The sequence below is a fragment of the Hipposideros armiger genome, unplaced genomic scaffold, assembly GCF_001890085.2.
Source record: "Hipposideros armiger isolate ML-2016 unplaced genomic scaffold, ASM189008v1 scaffold_126, whole genome shotgun sequence".
Classification (NCBI taxonomy): Eukaryota; Metazoa; Chordata; class Mammalia; order Chiroptera; family Hipposideridae; genus Hipposideros; species Hipposideros armiger.
Genome location: NW_017731476.1, coordinates 448906 through 469804, shown reverse-complemented (window position 1 = coordinate 469804; position 20899 = coordinate 448906). Strand labels below are relative to the sequence as shown.

The 20899-nt window shown below is 54.2% G+C and overlaps 2 protein-coding genes across 15 annotated transcripts; one reads left to right on the top strand and one right to left on the bottom strand.

The window, feature by feature from the left end:
- Window positions 1-1248: 1248 nt before the first annotated feature.
- On the top strand, window positions 1249-4637 carry TUFM (Tu translation elongation factor, mitochondrial). Its single transcript, XM_019648515.1, has 10 exons — window positions 1249-1388; window positions 1495-1689; window positions 2149-2315; window positions 2473-2577; window positions 2657-2821; window positions 2956-3088; window positions 3175-3279; window positions 3393-3544; window positions 3629-3748; window positions 4278-4637. Exons 1-10 carry the CDS (start codon window positions 1346-1348, stop codon window positions 4449-4451), a joined length of 1359 nt encoding a protein of 452 aa, XP_019504060.1. The 5' UTR covers window positions 1249-1345; the 3' UTR covers window positions 4452-4637.
- A 1905-nt stretch (window positions 4638-6542) lies between these two features.
- ATXN2L (ataxin 2 like) lies at window positions 6543-19763 on the bottom strand. 14 transcript variants are annotated; one of them, XM_019648488.1, is made up of 24 exons: window positions 18735-19763; window positions 17178-17214; window positions 16915-16971; window positions 16757-16828; window positions 15791-15941; window positions 15280-15404; window positions 13868-13959; window positions 13199-13399; window positions 12285-12460; window positions 12038-12148; window positions 11292-11504; window positions 11132-11203; window positions 10822-10892; window positions 10358-10653; window positions 10211-10280; window positions 9538-9684; window positions 9345-9417; window positions 9064-9251; window positions 8609-8738; window positions 8398-8519; window positions 8029-8241; window positions 7609-7852; window positions 7300-7459; window positions 6543-7030 (listed from the first exon to the last, which is right to left on the bottom strand). In XM_019648488.1, the coding sequence occupies exons 1-23, from the start codon at window positions 19034-19036 to the stop codon at window positions 7305-7307; spliced, it is 3318 nt and encodes a 1105-aa protein (XP_019504033.1). In that variant the 5' UTR covers window positions 19037-19763; the 3' UTR covers window positions 6543-7030; window positions 7300-7304. The 14 variants fall into 14 exon arrangements, with proteins under 14 accessions (XP_019504033.1, XP_019504044.1, XP_019504037.1 ...); XM_019648499.1 differs by having other exon boundaries at window positions 7300-7336; window positions 7663-7852; window positions 18735-19762; XM_019648487.1 differs by having other exon boundaries at window positions 6963-7053.
- Between the last annotated feature and the right edge of the window lie 1136 nt (window positions 19764-20899).

The following is a 20899-nucleotide window of genomic DNA, read 5'->3' as shown; positions in this document are numbered from 1 at the left end:
AAACAAACACCATCAAGTCAACTGAGTCTTAGGAGCTGATGAATTTTAGAAACATTAACCAGGGCTAAGCAGCTGCTATTATCATCCCAGGGTGATGAGATGATGGATGTGGACATTAAAAGCTTATCATATACAGTAAAACCCTGGATTGCGAGTAACGTGGTTTGCGGGTGTTCCGCAAAACAAGCAAACATTTCTAATACATTTTAATGTGGTAAATGAGCGATGTCTTGCAATACGAGTAGTTTGTTTCCGGAACGAACTATGCTTACAACCAAGGTATTGTACTATCCTTGCACTCATTCAGTCAGTCAGCAGACAATTACTGAGCACTCACTGGGTGGCCCACCCTGTGTTAGGTGTTAGGGACACAGCGGGAACCAGAAAGACTAAGGTGGCTCTCTTAAAGGTACCTGAGGCTCACCCTCAGTGTCACTAGTAAAATGGTGGGGGTGGTTTGGGCGACGAGCAAGGGTATTACTCCCTGGGCTGCTGAGGGCCATAGGGGTAGACGACAAAGCTTTGTGAGCCACGAGCGTGGACAGTCAAGGGTCAAAGACTGCGAGACCTGGGGGCACCATGACCCCATTCCTGCCTCCTCCCAGCTCATTTCCTCTCAGAGCCAGACGTCAGAATCTCCCTATGAAGAAGCTATCACTACTGTATTCTCACTTTACAGATAAGAAAACAAAGGCGCAGAGGAGAGATGGGTCACACTTGAGTCCTACCCCCGCAAGGCGCCCAGGACCGGCTTTTTCAGCCTGGCTGCAGGGCCTCGTCCTACCTCCGGCTGCAGTACAAGGGCCACCAGATCTCCCGTCTGACCCGAACGGTGGGTCGGACTCCAGGGAGTTCGCCGCCAGGACGTTCCTGAGACATCCAAGCCGGGGCCGCCTCTGCCTTCCGGAGGCTGAGACCCTCGCTCTGGACCCGGGTCTAGTCCTCCCTACCTCCCTCTCTAACCGCAAAAGCACCCCGGCGCCCTGGGAACTACAACGCCCATGAGGCTTCGCGGCGCCGGTGCATTATGGGACGCTCGCTCTCCCTCCCTCCCTGGGGTCGCGGGAGAGAACCGCGTGGATTTCCCCCTCACGCGAGGCCCAAGTGCGTGGTGAAAACCTCTATCCTTCCCCGCCCCGGAGACACCCAGTATCTACCTACCTTGACATTTTCCGTCCCGCGCCCGGAAGTCGGCTGCGGCCTCACAAACTGGTGGCTAGAGGCGCCGGGACTTGCCCTCCCGGCCCTCACTTCCGCCGGAAGTGTCCTGCAGTCGCAATTGCCCTTTCCTTATTGCACGCGCTGGCAACCGGTCCCCGGTCCTCGGGGCGTGAGGACGACCACCATGGCGGCCGCCACCCTGCTGCGCGCGACGCCCCTCTTCAGCGGTGAGGGGGGCGGGGAGGGCGATCGCGGCCCGAGAGCACGTGGGGGCCGTCAGGAGGGGCCGGGCTCGGACCCGCGCGCCCTGACTCCAAACCTCTGCCTCGGCAGGTCTCGGCGCCGGCCCGACCCCACTGCTGCAGGGCCTGTTGCGGCCGCTGAAGGTCCCGGCCCTGTCCCTCTTGTGCCGCGGCCTGGCCGTGGAGGCTAAGAAGACCTACGTGCGCGACAAGCCCCACGTGAACGTGGGTACCATCGGCCATGTGGATCACGGCAAGACCACACTGACAGCGGCCATCACGAAAAGTAAGCGGGGTTGGAGTGGGGGCATCCGGCAGCGGCCGCTCTGGTAGCGGGACCTGGAGCCGGGGTGGCGGGGCCAGCAGAGTGGCCGCTGGAGGTGTTCGGTGTCGCCGCAGGAGCCAGAGCTCGGGTGGGCGGTGGGCTGGAAGCTGCAGGAGACAGATTTCTCCTCACATGAAGAACTCTGTGATGCATGCATTGGGGGACGCTGAATGGCCTCCCTCCAGCCGTGGGGACTGCTTTGTAAGCAGAGGCTTTATTTTACCTTAGAGAAGTCTCTGGGCAGGACCTCGAGGCCCTTGAACGTTTCTTTCTGACTGGGTTACATTTGCTGGAGGAGTTGAGGGAGGGGATCAGCCTCCGAGGCTGTCCGTTTAGGGGGAGGGACCCAGGGGTGTGGCCTGAGCTCGGCCTCTACCTTTGGAACTTCAGCTAAGAGGTGTGTTCTCTTCCGTTTATCAGTTTTAGCTGAGGGAGGCGGGGCCAAGTTTAAGAAGTACGAGGAGATTGACAATGCCCCTGAGGAGCGAGCCCGCGGTATCACCATCAATGCGGCCCATGTGGAGTATAGCACTGCTGCCCGCCACTACGCCCACACAGATTGCCCGGGTCATGCAGATTACGTGAAGGTGAGAGAGTTGCTGCGGACAGAGCCAGGAGCTGCCACCTGTCAGGAAAAATGTTAGGCTTGTGAGGAGGAGGCTAAGAGACTCAGGATGTCTAGGTTTGAGATCTGTGCTTGGCTAGATGGATGTGGAGCTGAGTTTTTCTCTCCCCTCTCCCCAGAATATGATCACAGGTACTGCCCCCCTCGATGGCTGCATCCTGGTGGTGGCAGCCAATGACGGCCCCATGCCCCAGACCCGAGAGCACTTACTACTGGCCAAACAGGTATGCAAATAGATAGGCGTGGCAAGGGGAAGAGCGGGGAGTTGGGCCACTCAGGACCTTTTCGCTTCCCCACCTGCAGATTGGAGTGGAGCATGTGGTGGTGTATGTGAACAAGGCAGATGCTGTCCAGGACTCTGAGATGGTGGAGTTGGTGGAGCTGGAGATCCGGGAGCTGCTCACCGAGTTTGGCTACAAAGGGGAGGAGACCCCAGTCATCGTGGGCTCTGCCCTCTGTGCCCTGGAGGTGAAGGCAGCCAGCCAGGGGCTGCCGTGCGTGGCAGAGGATGGGGTGGGATGGCCTCGGCGCTGTGCTGAGCCTGGGAGTGGTGCTTGGTAAGCAGGATGGAAATGTCAGAGTACCGTCACCTCCCCCTGTAGCAACGCGACCCTGAGCTAGGCCTGAAGTCTGTGCAGAAGCTGCTGGAAGCTGTGGACACCTACATCCCGGTGCCCACCCGGGACTTGGAGAAGCCTTTCCTGCTGCCTGTAGAGTCAGTTTACTCCATTCCCGGTGAGGACCTGGTGCTTGTTCCCATTCTGTCCCTCTGGCAAGAGCCTCCCCCAGAGTCCCTGATCGCCTGTCTTGTTCCCTTCCAGGCCGGGGCACGGTGGTGACAGGTACGCTAGAACGCGGCATTTTGAAGAAGGGAGATGAGTGTGAGTTCCTGGGACATAACAAGAACATTCGCACGGTGGTGACAGGTATGGGAAGGAAGCCTGGGGACCCCGGGGCTGGCTCCAGAGTGACCTCTGTCCTTGCAGATGCCACATGCCTCCCCTCTGTCCCAACCCTGGTCTCTCCTGCTCCCTCGTAGGCATTGAGATGTTCCACAAGAGCCTGGAGAGGGCCGAGGCAGGTGATAACCTTGGGGCCCTGGTCCGAGGCCTGAAGCGGGAGGACCTGAGGCGCGGCCTGGTCATGGCCAAGCCAGGGTCCATCCAGCCCCACCAGAAGGTGGAGGCACAGGTGAGGTTCTGGTTGGTGGTGGGCAGGGCTGAGCCGAGCTGTCCCCAAGAGACAGTGCTTCCAGCCACCTGCTGTCCCTTCCAGGTTTACATCCTCAGCAAAGAGGAAGGCGGCCGCCATAAGCCCTTCGTGTCACACTTCATGCCCGTCATGTTCTCCCTGACGTGGGACATGGCCTGTCGCGTCATCCTGCCTCCAGGGAAGGTACTGGGGGGTGGGGGGACGGGGCGGGGCGGACGGGAGGTGCTCTTCCTATCAGCTCTGCCTGAGTTCCAAGATGCGACAGTGTGGGTGGCTTTGCCTTGGATGGAGAGGCTGGCTGATGAAACTAGTGATGGAAGGGTCTGGACCAGTGGATTTGGGGTGAATGAGTCCTGATCCAGTATTCCCTGGGCTGAAGTAGGTTAAAATCTTAGCTGTATTTGCATTTACCCACAGAAAGACTTTCCAGAAAAGAATTCCTCCTGTCACTATACACAGGGCTCTAACCCGTGACTAGGGAACCTGCAGAACCCCAAATTTCAGTGTTTTCTCAGGGGTATACCTTAGTGACACTATCCCCAGCCTTCTCTTGCCTTCACCTGTGCTGTCTGTACCTACCTGACAGCTGGGATGAACTGTCCCCAGTCACATCCTCCTGCATCTCCCATCACCTTTAACCTCGTTACCCAGCACAGGTGGGATGAAGACTCCCAGCCCTGCAGGCCACGCCTGACCTGTCTTTGCCCCTCAGGAGCTTGCCATGCCCGGGGAGGACCTGAAGCTGAGCCTGATCTTGCGGCAGCCAATGATCTTAGAAAAGGGCCAGCGTTTCACCCTGCGAGATGGCAACCGGACCATCGGCACCGGCCTTGTCACTGACACACCAGTCATGACCGAGGAGGACAAGAACCTCAAGTGGAGCTGAGTCTGGACCTGTGCTCAGGCTTGCTGGGAGCTGCAGTGGCCGGTGTTCTCCTGCCTCGGGGGCCCCCTTCCCAGGGCAGAGGCTGCGGCCCAGGAGAGTTGCAGCCGGACTGACACTTCCCCTGGCCCAAAGGGGCCACAGGGCTTGCAAGGTGTGGTAGGTCAATAAACTGTTCTGTGAATAGTGCACTGGCCTGGGTCTCCAGTGCTCTGTGTAAGTTGGAAGGGTGGGACCGGGGAATATAGAACCAGCACCTGAGAGGAACCTGATTAACACATGCTCTGTGTGCTTGATCGGTGGGGTCATCACCACTGCGTCTCTGCTTCCAAACAGGCTTAAGAAGTTGTAGAATCAAAGTTTCATTTTCAGCGTTTATTGGGTTTTAAAATTAAGAAAAAGGCTATTTATCAAATATGCAGGGAATAAAATGAGAGATTTTTTAAAAATTTGAAATGACTGACGAGGATACAGACTCCAAACAAAAAAGGTAACACTCAGCAGGGATTAATGGGTACCTTTCACATGTGGATACTGACAAATCAGTATATTCCAGACACAACTGCTGATAAGCCGCCCTGAGGGGAGGCTCTCTCCGATCTGAATTCCCAACTGCCTCCATGAAAGAAAACCCCTCTGCAGCCTATTTTTTCTGCATCCTATGCTGGGTTCTTCTTGTCCTGTCTGTAACTTTGTTCAGCTCCTACTCCTCTAAGCTTGTTTCCTACAAGTCAGAACCTGATGTGACTCCAGAGCAGAGGCCAACTGAGGAGAGGTGGAGAGCAGGACTGAACCTATGGCAGGTTGACTTGTTTTCCCCGTGTCCAAGGCCAGGCTGAGAGGTTTCCCAGGGTTCCTTACTGGATGGATTCCAAGTTCATAGGTCGTAACCAATTTCCAGTCCTCCCATAAAGCTGCAGCAGGACTCAGTAATACCTATGGTGAGGTCACTCACAGGACTAGGGACCTGTGTCTCCAGCTGAAGGACTTCCTCCTGATCCTGCTGCTGTCATCACTGCCCCTCCACCCCAGTTGACACCCCCTGACAACTCTACCTTTGGCCCTCAAAACTGCCCATTTTTCGCAGCCTATCAGCTGCTGGCCAATCTTTTTTCACTAACCTCTACACCTTCCCTCCTCCAACCCCATGCCCACCAGGTTTCAGATCCTTCCTCTGGAAATTCTCCCCTAATATCTAAACTTGACTTCTGGTCTCAGCCAGTTTTCTCTGGCTTTGGTAAGAGCTGAAATACCCCTGGCCTCCCACTGAGCACCAGTTCCATTCCCACAATCTTCTAGAGGTGAAATTATCTCCATTTTACAGACAAGAAAACCAATTCCAAAATGCCTCCTTGAAAGAAAACCCCTCTGCAGCCTGTTTTTTCTACATCCTATGCTTGGCACTTCTTGTCCTGTCTGTAACCTAGTTCAGCTCCTATACCTCTTAATCTGGCTCCTCAACCCAGCCCTCTCCCCTTTTCTCCCCATCTCCCACTAGCAGCTTCATCTTTCTAGGTCTCACCTGTACCCCAAGACCTCTCACCAGACAGGCTTGTTTCCAGCGGCCATGCACACCAAGTACTTTTCAGTGTAAAGAGACAGATACATGAGGCACACGCGTTAGAAATTAAAACTTCAGGGGTTGGCTGAGTGGCTCAGTTGGTTAAGAGCGTGAGCTCTGAGCAACAGGGTCACCTGTTTGATTCCCACATGGGTCAGTGAGCTGCGCCTGAGCTGAGCTGCCAACAGATGGCAGGATGGTTCAGCTGGTGAGAGCACGTGTTTCTGACAAGAAGGTTGCAGGCTCAACTCCGCATGGGATGGTGGGCTACGCCCACCAGCAACTAAGATTGACGGACAACTTGGCTGCTCCCATTCCCCAATAAAATCTTAAAAAAAAAAAAATCAAAACTTCAAATCATACCCCGAGATGAGGCCAATTCTGAGGTGAGGAAACTGTCCCTGGGAGGTTGGGTGACCTGCACGGGCAGCATCCTCTTGGGCTGGAGGCCATACCGCCCCTTCTCAGGAACCACTTCATGCCACATTTCAGACGGTCGTATTCTCTTCTCCAAAGAGGAAACTATAGTCAGGTTAAGTTAGTTTAAAATTTTATTTTTTTTTTAATTTTTTTTTAAATATTTTTATGTAATAAAAAGTAAAAGTCCTTGTCCAGCCATCCTTGTGGGGCATCTGTCTCTCACGCAGGTCACTCAAGTTAATGGGGAAGAAAGAACAGGGGGCCCAATTCTGAGGTTATAAATAATAGAAAATAAAAGATCTTCCGTCTCCAGCAGGGACAGGGTGGGGGGGGAGGTAAGAGGATGGGAGGGGACAGGCAGGGGCAGAGCAGGAACCTCCCCACCCCCACTGGGCCCTGGCTCTGCCCACTTTTGAGGCCCTTCCCATTCAAGGTGCTTGGCAGGAATTCCCCAGCTCCCCCTGGGGAAAAGGGGGGATTGGAGGGCTGGGACTGGTCCGGGCTGCTGGGGGAAGAGACATAGGTCACTCTTCCCTCCACTCATGGAGGTCTCAGGTCGCGGCCAGGACAATCTTCAGTTCCCCGGGGGGTGGAAGGGGAGCTGCTGGGAGGGATGAGATTGAACTGGTTGGAGGGGAAAGAGAAGAGAGCAGGAGCATTAGAACCCAAGCAGCTGTCCCTTCATCCAATGCCGTCCAGTGTGGGGTGGGGGTGGGGGGGTCTGGGTAGGAGTGGCCTCCTCAAGGTGTCTCATGGGGCTGTCAGAAGCACAGATCAAACGCTGTTTCCCAGAGAGCCACAGCCCTTACTCGTGTGCCCAGCTCAGCCCCCCACACCCCAGCCTGGCCCTGTCTGCTGCGCTGACCTTACCTCGGCTAAGTCAGGAGACAGTCGGGGTCACTGAGAGCTGGGGAGGCAGTGGGGAGGGGGGCTGCTGGATCACAACTGAGCGAGGACGGAGGGAAGCAAAGGACAGAGCCAGGAGCAAGCCCCTGGCGGCGGCGACTGTGGCTTCTGCCCACCCTACATACTTCACAGACAGGTGCGGGTCGGCGGGCGCCCAGTGGGACAGCCCTGCCTCCAAGACCCCTCACTCCCCACCCAGAACCCGTGCATCCTGCCCCACCTGCAGCCCCTCAGCTCTTCCATGCCAAAGTCCCCCAGCTAACGAGAACTCACGAATCCTGTCATCGGCTCCTCCTGGAAATCCAGGCGCCTGGCCAGGCTGCTCACCTTGGGGGTGTCCGATGTAGGGGTAGGGTGAGGGTGTGGAAGCTGAGAGTGTAGGCACCCCACTCTGGGGCACCGCGCCTTGGGGGGGGCCCCCATGACTCTGGGGTGGATGCAGCAGCATCACCTGGGGCGGGTGGGGAGCCCCAGGGTGAGGGGGCGGGGCTGCTGTGATTCCAGTTTGGACATGGGCCTGCAGAGAACAGAAAGTATCAGGGAGTACCACGGAAGTGTGACCCAGGCCCCGAGAACCCTGCTGTGGGGAGCACGAAGGAAGGTGGCACCAGGGACGCAGGAAAGGGCGAGCCCCACGGCCAAGGTCCTCGTGGCAAAACCAACCCAGAGGAGGCAGGTCCCTTGGGCTCTTACCTGGGTAACATGGGCCATGTTGGTGAAGCCGTGGGGCAGCTGCTGGTGAGCATGGATGGCATACACAGCAGCCGGTTGGGGGAAGCTGCTCTGAGGAGACTGGGCAGAAGGTCCCGGTGGCAGAGACGGCGGCGTGCCTGTCAGGGCCCCTGGGTGGTACAGATTCTGCTGTGGCTGTCCACTGCCCAGGTGTGGGGCCTGCCCCGCCTGATGCTGTCAGGGGAGGGGGAGGAGAAGGTAAGTGCCACCCACTCCACTGGTCCCCAGGCCTTCCCCCCGCTGACCACTGATCCTCCCCACACTGGGCAATTAACCCCAGCCCCCCCCCCATTCTTGCCCCAACCACTCAGCACCACCCGTGGCAGGCACCTGGACAGGACTGGGGGCTGCATGCTGGGACTGTGGCTGGCTCCCCGTCGGCGTGGTGGCCGGCTGCGGCTGGTGGGCATGGAGCTGCGTGGCATGGTGTGGGTAGGACTGGTGAACAGTGGCTACAGCAGGAAAGAGGGGGAGAGTCAGTGATGAGCACACCGAGGGGCTGGGGAGCTCTGCCTGGGAGGGAACAGTAACCCCGACTCACCATACAGGGCCTGGGGGGTGGGCTGCTCTGCGGACGGGTACTGAGGAGTGGACGACGACACGATGGCCTGGGGGTGGCTCCCCGATGTCAGCATGCGTGGGTTGCTCTGAAGCATGGGGGCGAACACCGGCTGCAGCAGCGGGGAGAGACGCGGTCAGTTCGGGGGACTGGACGGCGTGACCTGTGTTCACCCCCCCTCGGCCCTGCCACCCCTTGCATGTCTAACCTACAACAACCTGATGACAGAGAGGCTATTCTGCAGAGAAAAACAACTACAGCTCAGTGGCCAAGGCCTCACCACAGGTCCTACCAGAGCCCGCGCTGAGCCCAAGCCCGCCACCACCACTCACTACACTGCGGGCCACTCTCCTCCCCCAGCTCCTGAGCCCAGGAGCCGCAGATAACGGGCTCTACCGTGGGGCCTCTGTGCCCATGTCCCTGCTGTGTGCAGTTACCTGCGAGGGATAGTGGGCCATGGGCTGCATCATGGCGGGCTGGCCTGGGAACTGCTGAGGGTTGTAGGGGATGTAGGAAGAGTAAGGTGTGGCAGCCACCAGGGGCGGGCCGGCGGCAGCAGCGGCCTGCATCATCGGAGGGGCAGAGGCTGGCTGGTGCTGGTCCGAGCGCTGGGCGGGCAGGGAGCCTAGGGGTGGGAGGAGTACAGCGCAGAGCTCCAGCTCCACCTGCCAGATGGTACTGGGCAGCACCCCCGACTGCCCCTCCCGACCCTGCTCACCTTTGGCACCCCGGTACTTGCCCTGCTGTCCAGGCACCGAGTTGGACACAGGATATGGGTACATCTGAGGTGCCTGGAGATGAGAACACGAGTGAGGCTGGGCAACCTGTTCACAGATGCCCCTGACAGGCCTGACCCGGCCTCTCCACCAGCCCACCGAACCGTCTCCCTGGGCACAGCAGTCGCTTCTTACCTGCACAGCTGGTCCCATGTGGATCTGAGGTATGTAGGAAATGTACTGCGGGCTGTACAGTCCGCTCTGGCCTGCTGTCAGCACCGGGATGGAGGGGGTCGAATGTGTCCGGGGCCCCGGAGAAGTGGGGGTACTGGTGGATTTATTCTGTAAGAGACAAGAGATAAAGAAGGGTATGTATAAAAAATCTCATCATTTTCGTCTCCCTCCACACCCCCGACCCGCCCATACAGCAACAGCACCCGCGAGGCTGCGTGCCAAACACTCTATATCGTGTCTTGCTTAAGCCTCACACCAAGCTCTGAGATGGGCACTCTGTAATTCTAGGTGAGAAAACTGAGGCAGGGATTAAGTGGCTTGTCCATGATCACAGAGCTTTGTAAGTACAGGGGTTAAGCCCAATCAGTGTGGCTGAATGAAGCCCATGCTTGTAACCACCACGCTCAGATACTCCCTGAGCCAAATGCTAAGTCCCAGAGGGAAACCCATAAACTCTTGTCAGACACATCACAATCCCCTGCCACTCAGCCCTGAAACCTGTTTTCCCCAAACCAGCCAAATGCTACAGCCCTGACACATGTTCACACCACCCTCACTGCCTGACAGCCCAGTGCTCAACACTCCCAATCTCCTCTGTGGAAACCACCAAGGCCACACCCTTCCAGCCCCTCACCACAGACAGCAGAGGCTTCGTGGGATTGAACTCCTTGGCATTGGGGTTCAATGTTGACTTTTTCACTTGTCTACGAGAGAAAAATACAGTAAATCAACACGGCTTACCCCTTATTCCCCGACACCCCCAGGTTACCACCCCACTCACTCAGCAACAGGGCCCTCATCCTTGTCATCTCCCTTGCTGAGGCCCAGCGGGGGGCTGCCGGTCTGGCTTGGACAAGGCGGTGGAGGCTGCTCTGGTCCCTCAGTGCCTCCTGAGGGTGGCAGAGGCGGTTTGTCCTCCTTATCCAATATGGACTCTGTCTTGGAGGAGACCGGGGACCCCATGGACTCTGAAGTCAATAGACCATCCACTTCCTTCTCCTTCCCTTTGGCCTCCTCCTTTAAGATCCGGGGAGGAAAAGGGTCCAGGCTGGTCTCAGGAGAGCTACTGGGCTGCAGCTGGGAGGAGAGTCACACGTCAGCATCGTCAGGTCCAGACCGCAGGCCCTGCTTCCTTCCTTCATCTCCTCTCATCCCTTCCATCCCACCAGTCCGGTGCCTCTTCTGTAAACCCCCCACATCCCCTTCATCTGTAAACATCCTAGCACATTCCCACACTTCTCTCACCTTAAACTGTGCCCCAAACTTTCTCAGTTCTTCCAGTTGAAAGCGTTTCTGTTCATTCTGAAGGCCAGGGACTATGAGAAACAGTGAAAGAGGAGAAAACATACATTTCTTTTCTCTAAGTGGCTACACAATGCCAGTAGCCCCTCCCCCCCAAAAAAAACCCTCCAAAATAAAACAAAAACAAGAGGGGCTCTTGAGAATCCTCCAAGAGAAATTAAGATCAAAGGGCTAACAGACATGGTTTTTGAATTCCAACAACTTTTCTAACGGAAAGGGGCATTAGACTTGGGCAGAAAAAACTCATCCTCACCCTTCCCCGATATCCGGGACAGCTCCTGGGACTCCAGAGTTCTCCCAGGTTCCTTGGCTGGAAGTTCTTTTACTGAGCAAGAAGAGATAGACGCCTGAAGGTCCTTCTGTCCAGAACCACACTTCACACTGTCCACAGCCCTCAACCATTGGACTCTTACCATCTGTGGAGGCCAGTGAGATCTTTGGAGAAGCTGGGGAAATGGAGCCTACTCCAGGGTCCACAATGGATGACGTCACAGGGATGGAAGCTGAAGAGGTCGGTACTGCCGAGCCAATGGGAGGCTCAGGACAGGAAGGTGAGATGGGGGCAGGGGCAGCCGACTTGGGAGAGCGCGGGGGGTACATCCGGCCCACTGGAAGGAAAGGGAAAGCTGTACGATGGTTACTGCTGGTCAGTAAGCAACAAGTCTAAAGGACTTACTAGAAACTCCGAGAAAAATTTCCCCACTTGTCAAGGTCACAACCCTAAATGCCTACAGGGGCAAGGCAGGTAATGTAAGCAGGTGAAATGGCCTTAGGGGACCCACGGGCCTTAAAGGAGCAGTCATGACTCAGTCACAGCTGCTGCAGCTAGGCTGCAGGACAGGTCAGTGCTGACAGGACTTCTTGCATTTCAAAAGAAACTGGAACTTCTCTATGATTTCTCTGGTTTTAAAATGTTGGCAATGATAACTTCAACAAAAGACACCTGCCAGCTAGATATACCCAGGGGTTACTATGCTGGGGTTTTTGCACAAGGGAAACTGAAAACTTCTTTCCTAAAAAGCATAAATCCAAACCCCAAGACACCTTTCACAGTTTTATCTTGTAACTATCTCCCATCCCAGCATCCCAACAACAGACATATTTACATCCATCTGCAAATGGCTATCCGTTTCTCCATGTAACGCCGCTGAAATGTTACCTGTAGGAGCAGGCGGAACAGAAGCTTCTCCAGAAGGCCTGCTGCCGGGGGAAGACAGGGTCTTGGCACCTCTCAGAGGTCGCTGGGCCTTAGGGGACATGCGGGAAGGGCCTATTGGTTTGAAGATGGGGAAGAAGAGGCAGAGTGCTCGCTATTACATTGCCACCAGTGCACCACCCTTCCAAGCCACCCAAGTCCTTTCAATTAGCCTTTCCACCCCCCACCCCAAGTCTGCTTCATTACTCACCTCCATTAATACCACGTGTCTCAGAACCAGGGCCGGGGCTGCTATTGTCAAGATGGTGAGGGCCACGAGGTGGCAAAGAGCTAAGGCCAGGCCGGCCGCCCCGGGAACTACTGCACCGAACTCCTCCCCGGGGACCTTCCCGAACTCGCTGGGGCAGAGGGATATACTTTCCCTCCCTGGGGAGAGACAGTTCAAATGAGGTCAAGTAACCACAAAACCCACACATTTTGGAAAGAAGCCATCCTTCCGAAGTCCACCTCACCTCCCACCCCAATACACACGAGCATGCACGCAGGCGCGCGCACGCACGCACGCACGCACGCACGCGCGCGCGCGCACACACACACACACACACACACACACACACACACTCACTCACACTGGTTTCAGCTGCGGGCACTATCCCACTTGAAGATCTGTCCTGTTCTGTGGCTGCAGGCTTATGACCTTTAATTGTGCCAGCCCTGCCCTGGCCAATGCCCCACAATTCTATCACTCCTGACCCAAGAGAAAGGTGTTATCACATTGTAGTTGAAGGGACGGCTTTTACAAGGTACAGATCATCATGTACAGTTTGATATCATTTTCAGAGGGAAAAATAAGACATACAAATGGATGGATTTACAAAAAAATATATGTATGTTATATATATATACACACACATATTTTATATATATATATATATATGTATGTATGTATATATATATATATATATATATGTGTGTGTATGCAAACATACATATCTAAACTGCAATTTTTTTCCTCATAAATGCATCACCTTTAGCCTTGTTACCATGGGCAAATCACTTAACCACTTGGGAGTTTCCATCTCCTAGATAAGTGTGTACAGAGCTCTCAGCACAAACCCCAGCCCATAGTGAGCCCCTCACAGAGCAGGCTGCCTCAACAACTACCTGGACACCGCACTGGGGCTCTCCCGGCCCGAGCCCTGCCGCTGGACCCCACTGTGCTTCTCCTCCTCAGTGCGACCGTCGTCGTTCTCCATGGCGATCCGCAGGCGGTACTGAGGGCTCGATTCAATCTCCCGAGCCAACTGGGCTGCACGTAGCTCACGCTGACGAAACTCTTCTGAGTTGTCTTTCTCTAAGGGCACCCTGAAAGGACCAGCACAGACCACCACCACCCAGAGCCGGGAACAAAAGAGAGAAAGGAAAAACATCCCATCAGTCCTATCACAGGCTCAGGTATGTGAGTGTTTAACCGCTTCAACACTCAGCATGTGCTAAATGGGCATCTAGTATGTCCCAGGAACAGCCCCAAGGCATCTCTAAATCTCAGGGACACCTAGACACATATTTAAGCATGTTTTAATTTCTAGAGGAAAAGTATGGACAAGTGAACAAAAAAGCAGCTAATTCCACCCATGAGGTGGCCTGGAATCAAGGATAAGAGAAACTCTTTCAGGGAGCAGTTCATAAGGCACAACAAGAGTGGGGAGAGGGCAGCCTGGAGAGACACCCAGAAAAGCATGAACAAAAGCTATGTTCCACTTAGAGACCTGCTCTTCTGTTGGTGACCCCACACCTCCAACTGCACCACCCGAGGAGGACAAAGATACTCACGTGTAAGAAGAGAGACTGCTATCGTAAGTGGTCTTTACACCATAGTTCTCCTCGTTGAACTTGAACATTTCATTGGGATCCCATCCATTGGACTAGGGAAGGAGGAGGGAGAATATTTTAAAACCCAGCAAGGATATGACAACATGGATAGACCTAGAAGGTATTGTGATCAGTGAAATAAGTCAGAGTAAAATACGTATGATCTCACTTATATGTGGAATCTAAAGCAAAATAAACAAACAAAACAGAAACAGACTCAGATACAGAGAACAAACTGATGGTTGCCAAGTGAGAGGGGGGTTTGGGGAGCTGGGTGCAAGAGATGAAGGAATTAAGAAGTACAAATTGGTAGTTACACAACAGTCACAGGGATGTTAAAGGAATATCCTTATGTTAATGCCACCCTCCTTCCAGCATTGAAGCATAGGAAATACAGTCAATAATATTTAATAACTATGCATAGTGCCAGGTGGCACTAGACTAATCAGGAGGATGACTTCATAAATTACGTAACTGTCTAACCACTATGCTGTACACCTGAAACGTAAAATAATATTGAATGCCAACTGTAATTGAAAAAAATTTTAATTAAAAACTTTCGCCCATCAAAACAAAACAAAACTAAAAAGCCAGCAAAGAAAGCACCAATGACATCTCATTCTCCACAAGGTTGAAAAACTTAAAAATCTGACCAAACCAAGAGTGGAAAAACATGGCCGGTGGGAATATCAACCAGAACTACCAATTGAAACACAAACTGGCAATAACTAGTAAAGCTGAAGTCTTAAGACCTAACAAATCCATTTTTAAGAGAAATTTTGGCCTATGTGCATGGGGCTACATGTTCTACAAATTCGCGAAGTATAGCAAAATAATAGCAATAAAACATCAATCAATAAGGAAAGAAATAAATACAATTTGGTGGGTCTACATACATGGGTACGTATTTAAGTAAAACAGTACGTAATAGTTAAAAACAATGAACCAAATCTATATATCGACACAAAACATTAAAAAACAGGCAGGAAAAGTAAATTCTTGTGCAAATTAAACAACAGCACAATAATAATGTATTCACTCACGAGACATTTTAAAGGATTTGAAGTATAGCAGTTGTTTTTCTCAGAAGGGAAATGGGCCTACACAGTACACAGTTGTCTACTTTTTGTCAAGTTGGAAAAAAAAAACGACTCGAAGCAAATGCTAGTTGTCAATCACAAATTGTGGGATAACAAGTATTTTTGTTTTGTTAGTTTCTATACTTTTCCATTTGGAATCTGACCGCCATGAATAGGCAATAGTAGCTAGAAGATTTTCCTCTCCTTCCACCTCCCCAGAAGCACCTCGGTTCCAGGAACGACCTGACTGCCAATGACCGCCCCACCCCGGGAAGCTTGAGAAAGAGACTGTACCATGTCAGACTCTAGGTCGTAGTCGTCGCTGTTGCTGTCACCCCCCTCCCAGCGCTGAAGCACCTTCTCCTTGTGCTCTCCGTTCACCTTTGAGTTCATGGCAATGGCTGAATCAGTGAACTTATCTGTGGGGCAGAGTTGAAGATCAGGAGTCAGGTGGTATCTCACAGCCTTCTTTCCACCCTCCAACCCAGTAGTTCAGAAGCAAAGAAAAGTTTGTGTCAGGGTTGGGGGGGGTGAGGACAGGGGCAGCATCAAAAGCCTCAAACAGACCAGGCTCCCTCATCTCAATAATTCAAAAGTAGCAAGGACTTGAAAACAAAGCAAGGAAAATGCGAAGAACCACAACATATGCCATATTCATTCCACTTTATCTTAGACATAAAGACATTCTCTTCCTCAGGAAAAGATGGTAAAGCAGATGGAGAGATGGGGGTGAAATCAAGTTAGCATGGAGCCACCCTCTGCCCTCCACTCAAAGTGGGTCTGACAAACCAGCCTGGCACAATACCTTTCGTAGCATAATTGAAGTCCACATTTCGGAAGTGGACAAGCATGACGTCACTCGGCTTAAACACCATGGTGTCCACGATGTCTTCCCGACGAGGGCCACCTGCTGGCTCAGATGCTTTCCGGTGCACAGCGTCCACTGCTAGTTCAAACTAAAAAAGCCCCATTTCCCAACACCCGAGGGTTAGTATCAAGAAACAGGAGGGCGGGCCGGCTGAGTGGCGCTTTGGTTAAGAGCTGGCTTGGAACGCCAGAGGGCCCTGGTTCAGATCCCACATATGCGGGCCAGTGACACTGCCCTCTACAGCTAAGATGCTGAACAACAGCTCAACCTGGAGCTGGGCTGCCATGTGTCCCCGGCAACCATGTAGGCTGCAGCCCCTGCTGCAGTGGGTTGCCACTGGCTACCGCGTGTAGCCAGCAGCCAGAGTGAGTAGCCGACCAGAAGCCGGTGACTGATCTGCCTCGCCCAGGAAGAGCGCAATGATGGTGCCAACTTGGGCCAGTGAAGCAACGTCCCCCACAACTAGACTGAAGAACAAAAGGACAGCAACTTGTCTGTTCCCCTTCCCCCAATTCCCCAATAAAAATCTTTAAAAAAAAGTAAAAAGAAACCCGAGGGCAAAACAGATAACTATTTTTCTCTTACCCTTTCTAAGCTTTTCCCAACATCATATTCTCATGGGTGATGTCTTCTCAACATCAGCCATAGGACTTAGCAGAAGTCCCAAAATTAGAAATTTACATTAAAAAAATATATATTTAAGCCTTTTAACGTGAAAGCACCCAGCTCTAAAATTCCAGACCCGTGTCTCAGCTTGCAGCATGACTCCAGCACAGTTTCCTACAGAAACAAATGACAGCCTCACTGCTGTCCCATACCACTCAAGTCACATCTTAACTAGCTTATATTTCATTCTCCTCCTTGCATGCAGCTCGAAAACTAAATGAATTTGCGTACACTGACCTTTGAGCTCAGAGTCTTGAAGATACCTTCATAGGTGGTACCATTCTTCACCTTTACATCACAAGTAGAGCCCTGGGAGAGTGGGAAAAATAAGCGTGTCTCCAGCAAACAGAATCATCCCAGTCCTCAATCCACCCAGGGGTCAGGATCCCACTCACCACCACAGCTGTAAGAAAGTGCAGCATTCTGGAATTGTTGTAGACACCCTCAAACACCTGACAGTAACACAGGAGAAACAAATAAAGGAAGAACCAGTCAATATCTCACCTTCCTTCCAAATAGCCACTCCACACACACCACCAACCATGTGCTGGGCCCCCTGCCCTTCTGAGCCCACCTGACCACATCTACACCTAATCTGTCCTATATTCCCACATATATATCTTTTAAGTCTTGGGGGGAGATGGGGGAAGGCACTCACCGGTGACTGTGGGGGTCCCTTGCCTGTGCTTTGTCCCCTATAAGAGAAGGAAACAAGAAACCAATTTAAATCTGTTTAATGCCTCTTACACAATTGCTTTCAAAGGACTTGGTACTCCAGAACCACACACCACGTGAAGACACCAATCAAGGCTACAATTAATCAACATGATTTTCAAACTCTCAACTTACAGAAGAAAGGCATAAGCATTATAAGCCAGTAAAAGTAAAACATTTCCTCCAAGTGCCAGTAAAACAGACCTCAATCAACAACTGTTGTCAATTGCTTTAACAGTATGTTCAACACAACTGTCTCCCTATCTAGAAAGGACCAGGGCTCCACGCTTCCGACAGACCAATGCTTCAGTATTCGACAACCAATAACCCACCTCGGCTATAAAAATGGAAGCTCAGGGAGTGCAGATGCGGAAGTGCCTCCCAAAAAGAAAAGACAATCACTTTCAGCAGTCTTACGCCCCAATACTGGGAGGAGGTTACTTCTTCTACAACTCACCCTCTCGACCCCTTTCCTTGTTCAGTGCGTTCCCCACTCTGGGAGGGGTCACCAATCGCCTGGTAACCCTGCTCCTCGCTGGCTGATGTAACCGGCGATTGAGGAGGATGATGAAGGGGCCGTTGGCGGGGCTGGGGGACAGCGCAGCCGCAAGAGCCATCCACCGGGAGGCCTCGCCCGGTCTGCGCCTGCGCACTAAAGCCCACAGACCGCTTCTAAACCCCCCTCCCGCGATCAGAACCCACTGCGCCTGCGTGTACCGCCACGCTCAATTCCATTAACCCATACTCAGAAGAAACCGAGCGGGGTGTCCACCACTCAACCACGAAGCCCCTACACACACCCTCCCAACCACTGCCCTACAGGTTATCCTGGGCTCCCGAAGGCCTGGGTCATAAAACAGAGCATCCACGCGCACGTACGTGAAGAGCGCGCGCGCGCAGGAGGTTCCCGGCCCGCAGTCCTCCCTGTTGCCTCTCCTTCCGTCTCCCCGCCCACCCCGCTCCCCTCCTACTGGCCAGACCGGGAAGGAGGAGGCGGTCACCCGCTCCCAAGTCCCTCCTTCCCCATTGGCCAAACTGTGGGCCGCGCGCCCCCCTCCATTGGCTACGGCCAGGGACCCCTTCCCGCAGCTGACTCCCCATTGGCTGAAGCCGGGGACCGCGAGACCCTCCTTGGTAATGGAGCCGGGGACCCAGATCACCTCTTCACCCCCCCAACTCCTCGTTCCGACGGCGCTGCCGCGATGCGCCCTGCCTTCCCCTAAGGCCCTGGCCGCGGGACCTGACCAGGCTCCGGGAGCTGAGCCTGGCCTCCGAGTGTCCTGGTGGCTGCCGGGGGACCCTTTCCCTCCGACCTGTTAGGACATGAAGGGGCCCGTTCCCAGATAAGGGGGGTACCCCACTCCCCCTGGCGCCCCTCAAAGGTGTCCAGGCTAGGAAGCAACCTCGCGCGGTGTACTCAAGCCCTGGCCGCCGGGCCGGAACCGAGCCGCCGCTGACCCGCAACCTGTGTTCCAGCGCCCGCAAACCCACCCCTTCTCACCTGGCGCTGCCGATGGCCGCTGCCCCTGGCCTCTCTTGATGTTGCTGCTGCGGTGGCGGCGGCTGGGGCGCCAAGATGCCCTCGGGTCCCCGGCGGAGCCCGCTCCCGGCAGCGGCTGCAGGCCCCAGGCAGGGGGAAGTGGCCGCGGGAGGCCCTGGGGGAGCTGAGGCGGAGGCTAGGGGCGCCGGAAGGCCGCCGTTGGGAGGGCTGGTGCCCCCGGGAGGCCGGCGGGCCACGGCCTGTTGCGTGGGGGGCGGCTGCTGGGGCTGGGAGGTCTGTTGTGGCGGCTGAGGCTTCAACATGATGGCAGCGTCCGGAAGGGGAATTAGGGGAAAGGAAGGGAGAGAAGCCGGGGCTAGGCCCCCACCGGAGAGCGCGGGAAGCGAGGGAATTGGGAAGCTGGGGACCCGCCGTTGGCGGGCGGGCGGGAGCCCCGCGGGGTCGGGGTTGGATACAGAAGACCGCGGCGCGAGAAAGCGCCGCGAGGCGGAAGGGGAGGGGGGTCTCGCGGGCCCAGGAAAAGCGAGAGGGCGCGAGCCGGCCTGGCGCGCGTGCGCGTCGCCAGGGAAAGGGGAGGGAGAGGAGCGCGCGGGCGAGAACTCCCGAAGGGGGAGGGGCGGGGAAGGAGCGGCGGCGCGGGGTCCGCGCGCACCGGGGCGGTTAGCTCCGGCGGGGGAAGAGAGAAGAAAGAAAGTGAACCTCGCGCCCCTAGTCTTTGGGATGGGGAAGGAGCAGCGCGGCGCCCAAGCGCACCAAGAATTTAAGGTCTCTGGGTCTCTACCAGCCCCAAAGGCTGCCAGCTGCTGTCGCTTCACAATGAGCGTGTGAAGCGCTGGGGGAGGAGCCGAAGCCTCCGAGGAAGAACCGGCCGCCCCGCCCACTCCGCCGCGTAGCGTCGGGATGCCTCCGCAGTCTCGTGCGATGTGCACGACGTAACGTGCAGTTCTTCCGCCACTTGGGGGCCCTTGGGCGGAGTCAAAGTGCAAAAAAAGAAATCCCGGGACTAGATAAGCTGCTGGTAGGTTTCGTGAGGAGCTACTCTCGACCTTCTCTGCTGTAAATAAAAGACTGATGGGCATTCAAGTTGCCAGTGTGAGCACGCCGATTTATTTTAAACGTCAATGGTTTTTAAACCTACAAGGTTTCTCCATGCCCTAGAATGAACCCTCAAACCGTAGTAATAAAAGGACGGCCAAAGTTCCTAAGGTCTAGCGCAAAATGCTCCATCCAACTGCAGTGAAGGCAGCGTTCATTCATTTAAAATGACTTGGGCATTAGCACCTCAGACTAGATGCTCTGGATACAACTGTAATTAAACCATTTCCTGCCCTCAGGGAGTTCAAGCTAGTGGTAGGTTCAGACAATTAGATGAGATCTATTAGGTGAAGCACAGGGCGCTATGAAAGCAGATAGGAGTGACCCAGGGTTGGGTGATGGATTTCTAGGCTGGGGGAATGGGATGTGACAAGTTAAGAAAATTTGAGCACGGCTGGAGAATAAAATTAGAGAGGAGGTTTTAAAAAATGAAACTGCAGAGGTAAGTACCCTGGGACCAGATTTTTAGGAGAGACACATTATCCTTAAAGCAGTGGGGAACCTTTTACAGAAAATGAAGAGGTCAGATGTGTATTTTTAAAGGATTACTTTTTGCTACGTGGAGAATGGAATGAAACATAGGTCCTAGATGAAAGTTTGCCTTACTCTTTGGGAAGTAGCCCTTCACCCCTGCCTCTCTCCTAGCTTCAGGTGTGTTAGGTTCCCTTCCTGGGTGCTTGCCCCTCAATTTCCCCCGCGTTACCTAAGAACTCCTTGAATTCTGTCTTCCTGCTAGTGTCAGCTCCCGAAGGGTCAGGGTCTTACTCTTACTGCTCCCGCAGCACCTAGCACAATGCAGGCAGTCAATTAAATGCTTGTGAAGTGAATGGATCTGAGTGTTTTTTTTAAAGGACCACGTCTGCTGGATGACTAAATAATAGTCCAGCTTTTTCCTACCGTTACCTACACCACCTGGTGCCATGCCACCTCTTCACCCTCATTACGGGCACTTCTGTCTCCCCCACCCACATTCCACTTCCCACACTCAAATTAGTTTTAGTCCCAGTAAACTTCCATTTCCACAACATGCCTTACCCTCAACTCTGCCTTTAAACGTGCTATTTCACCTG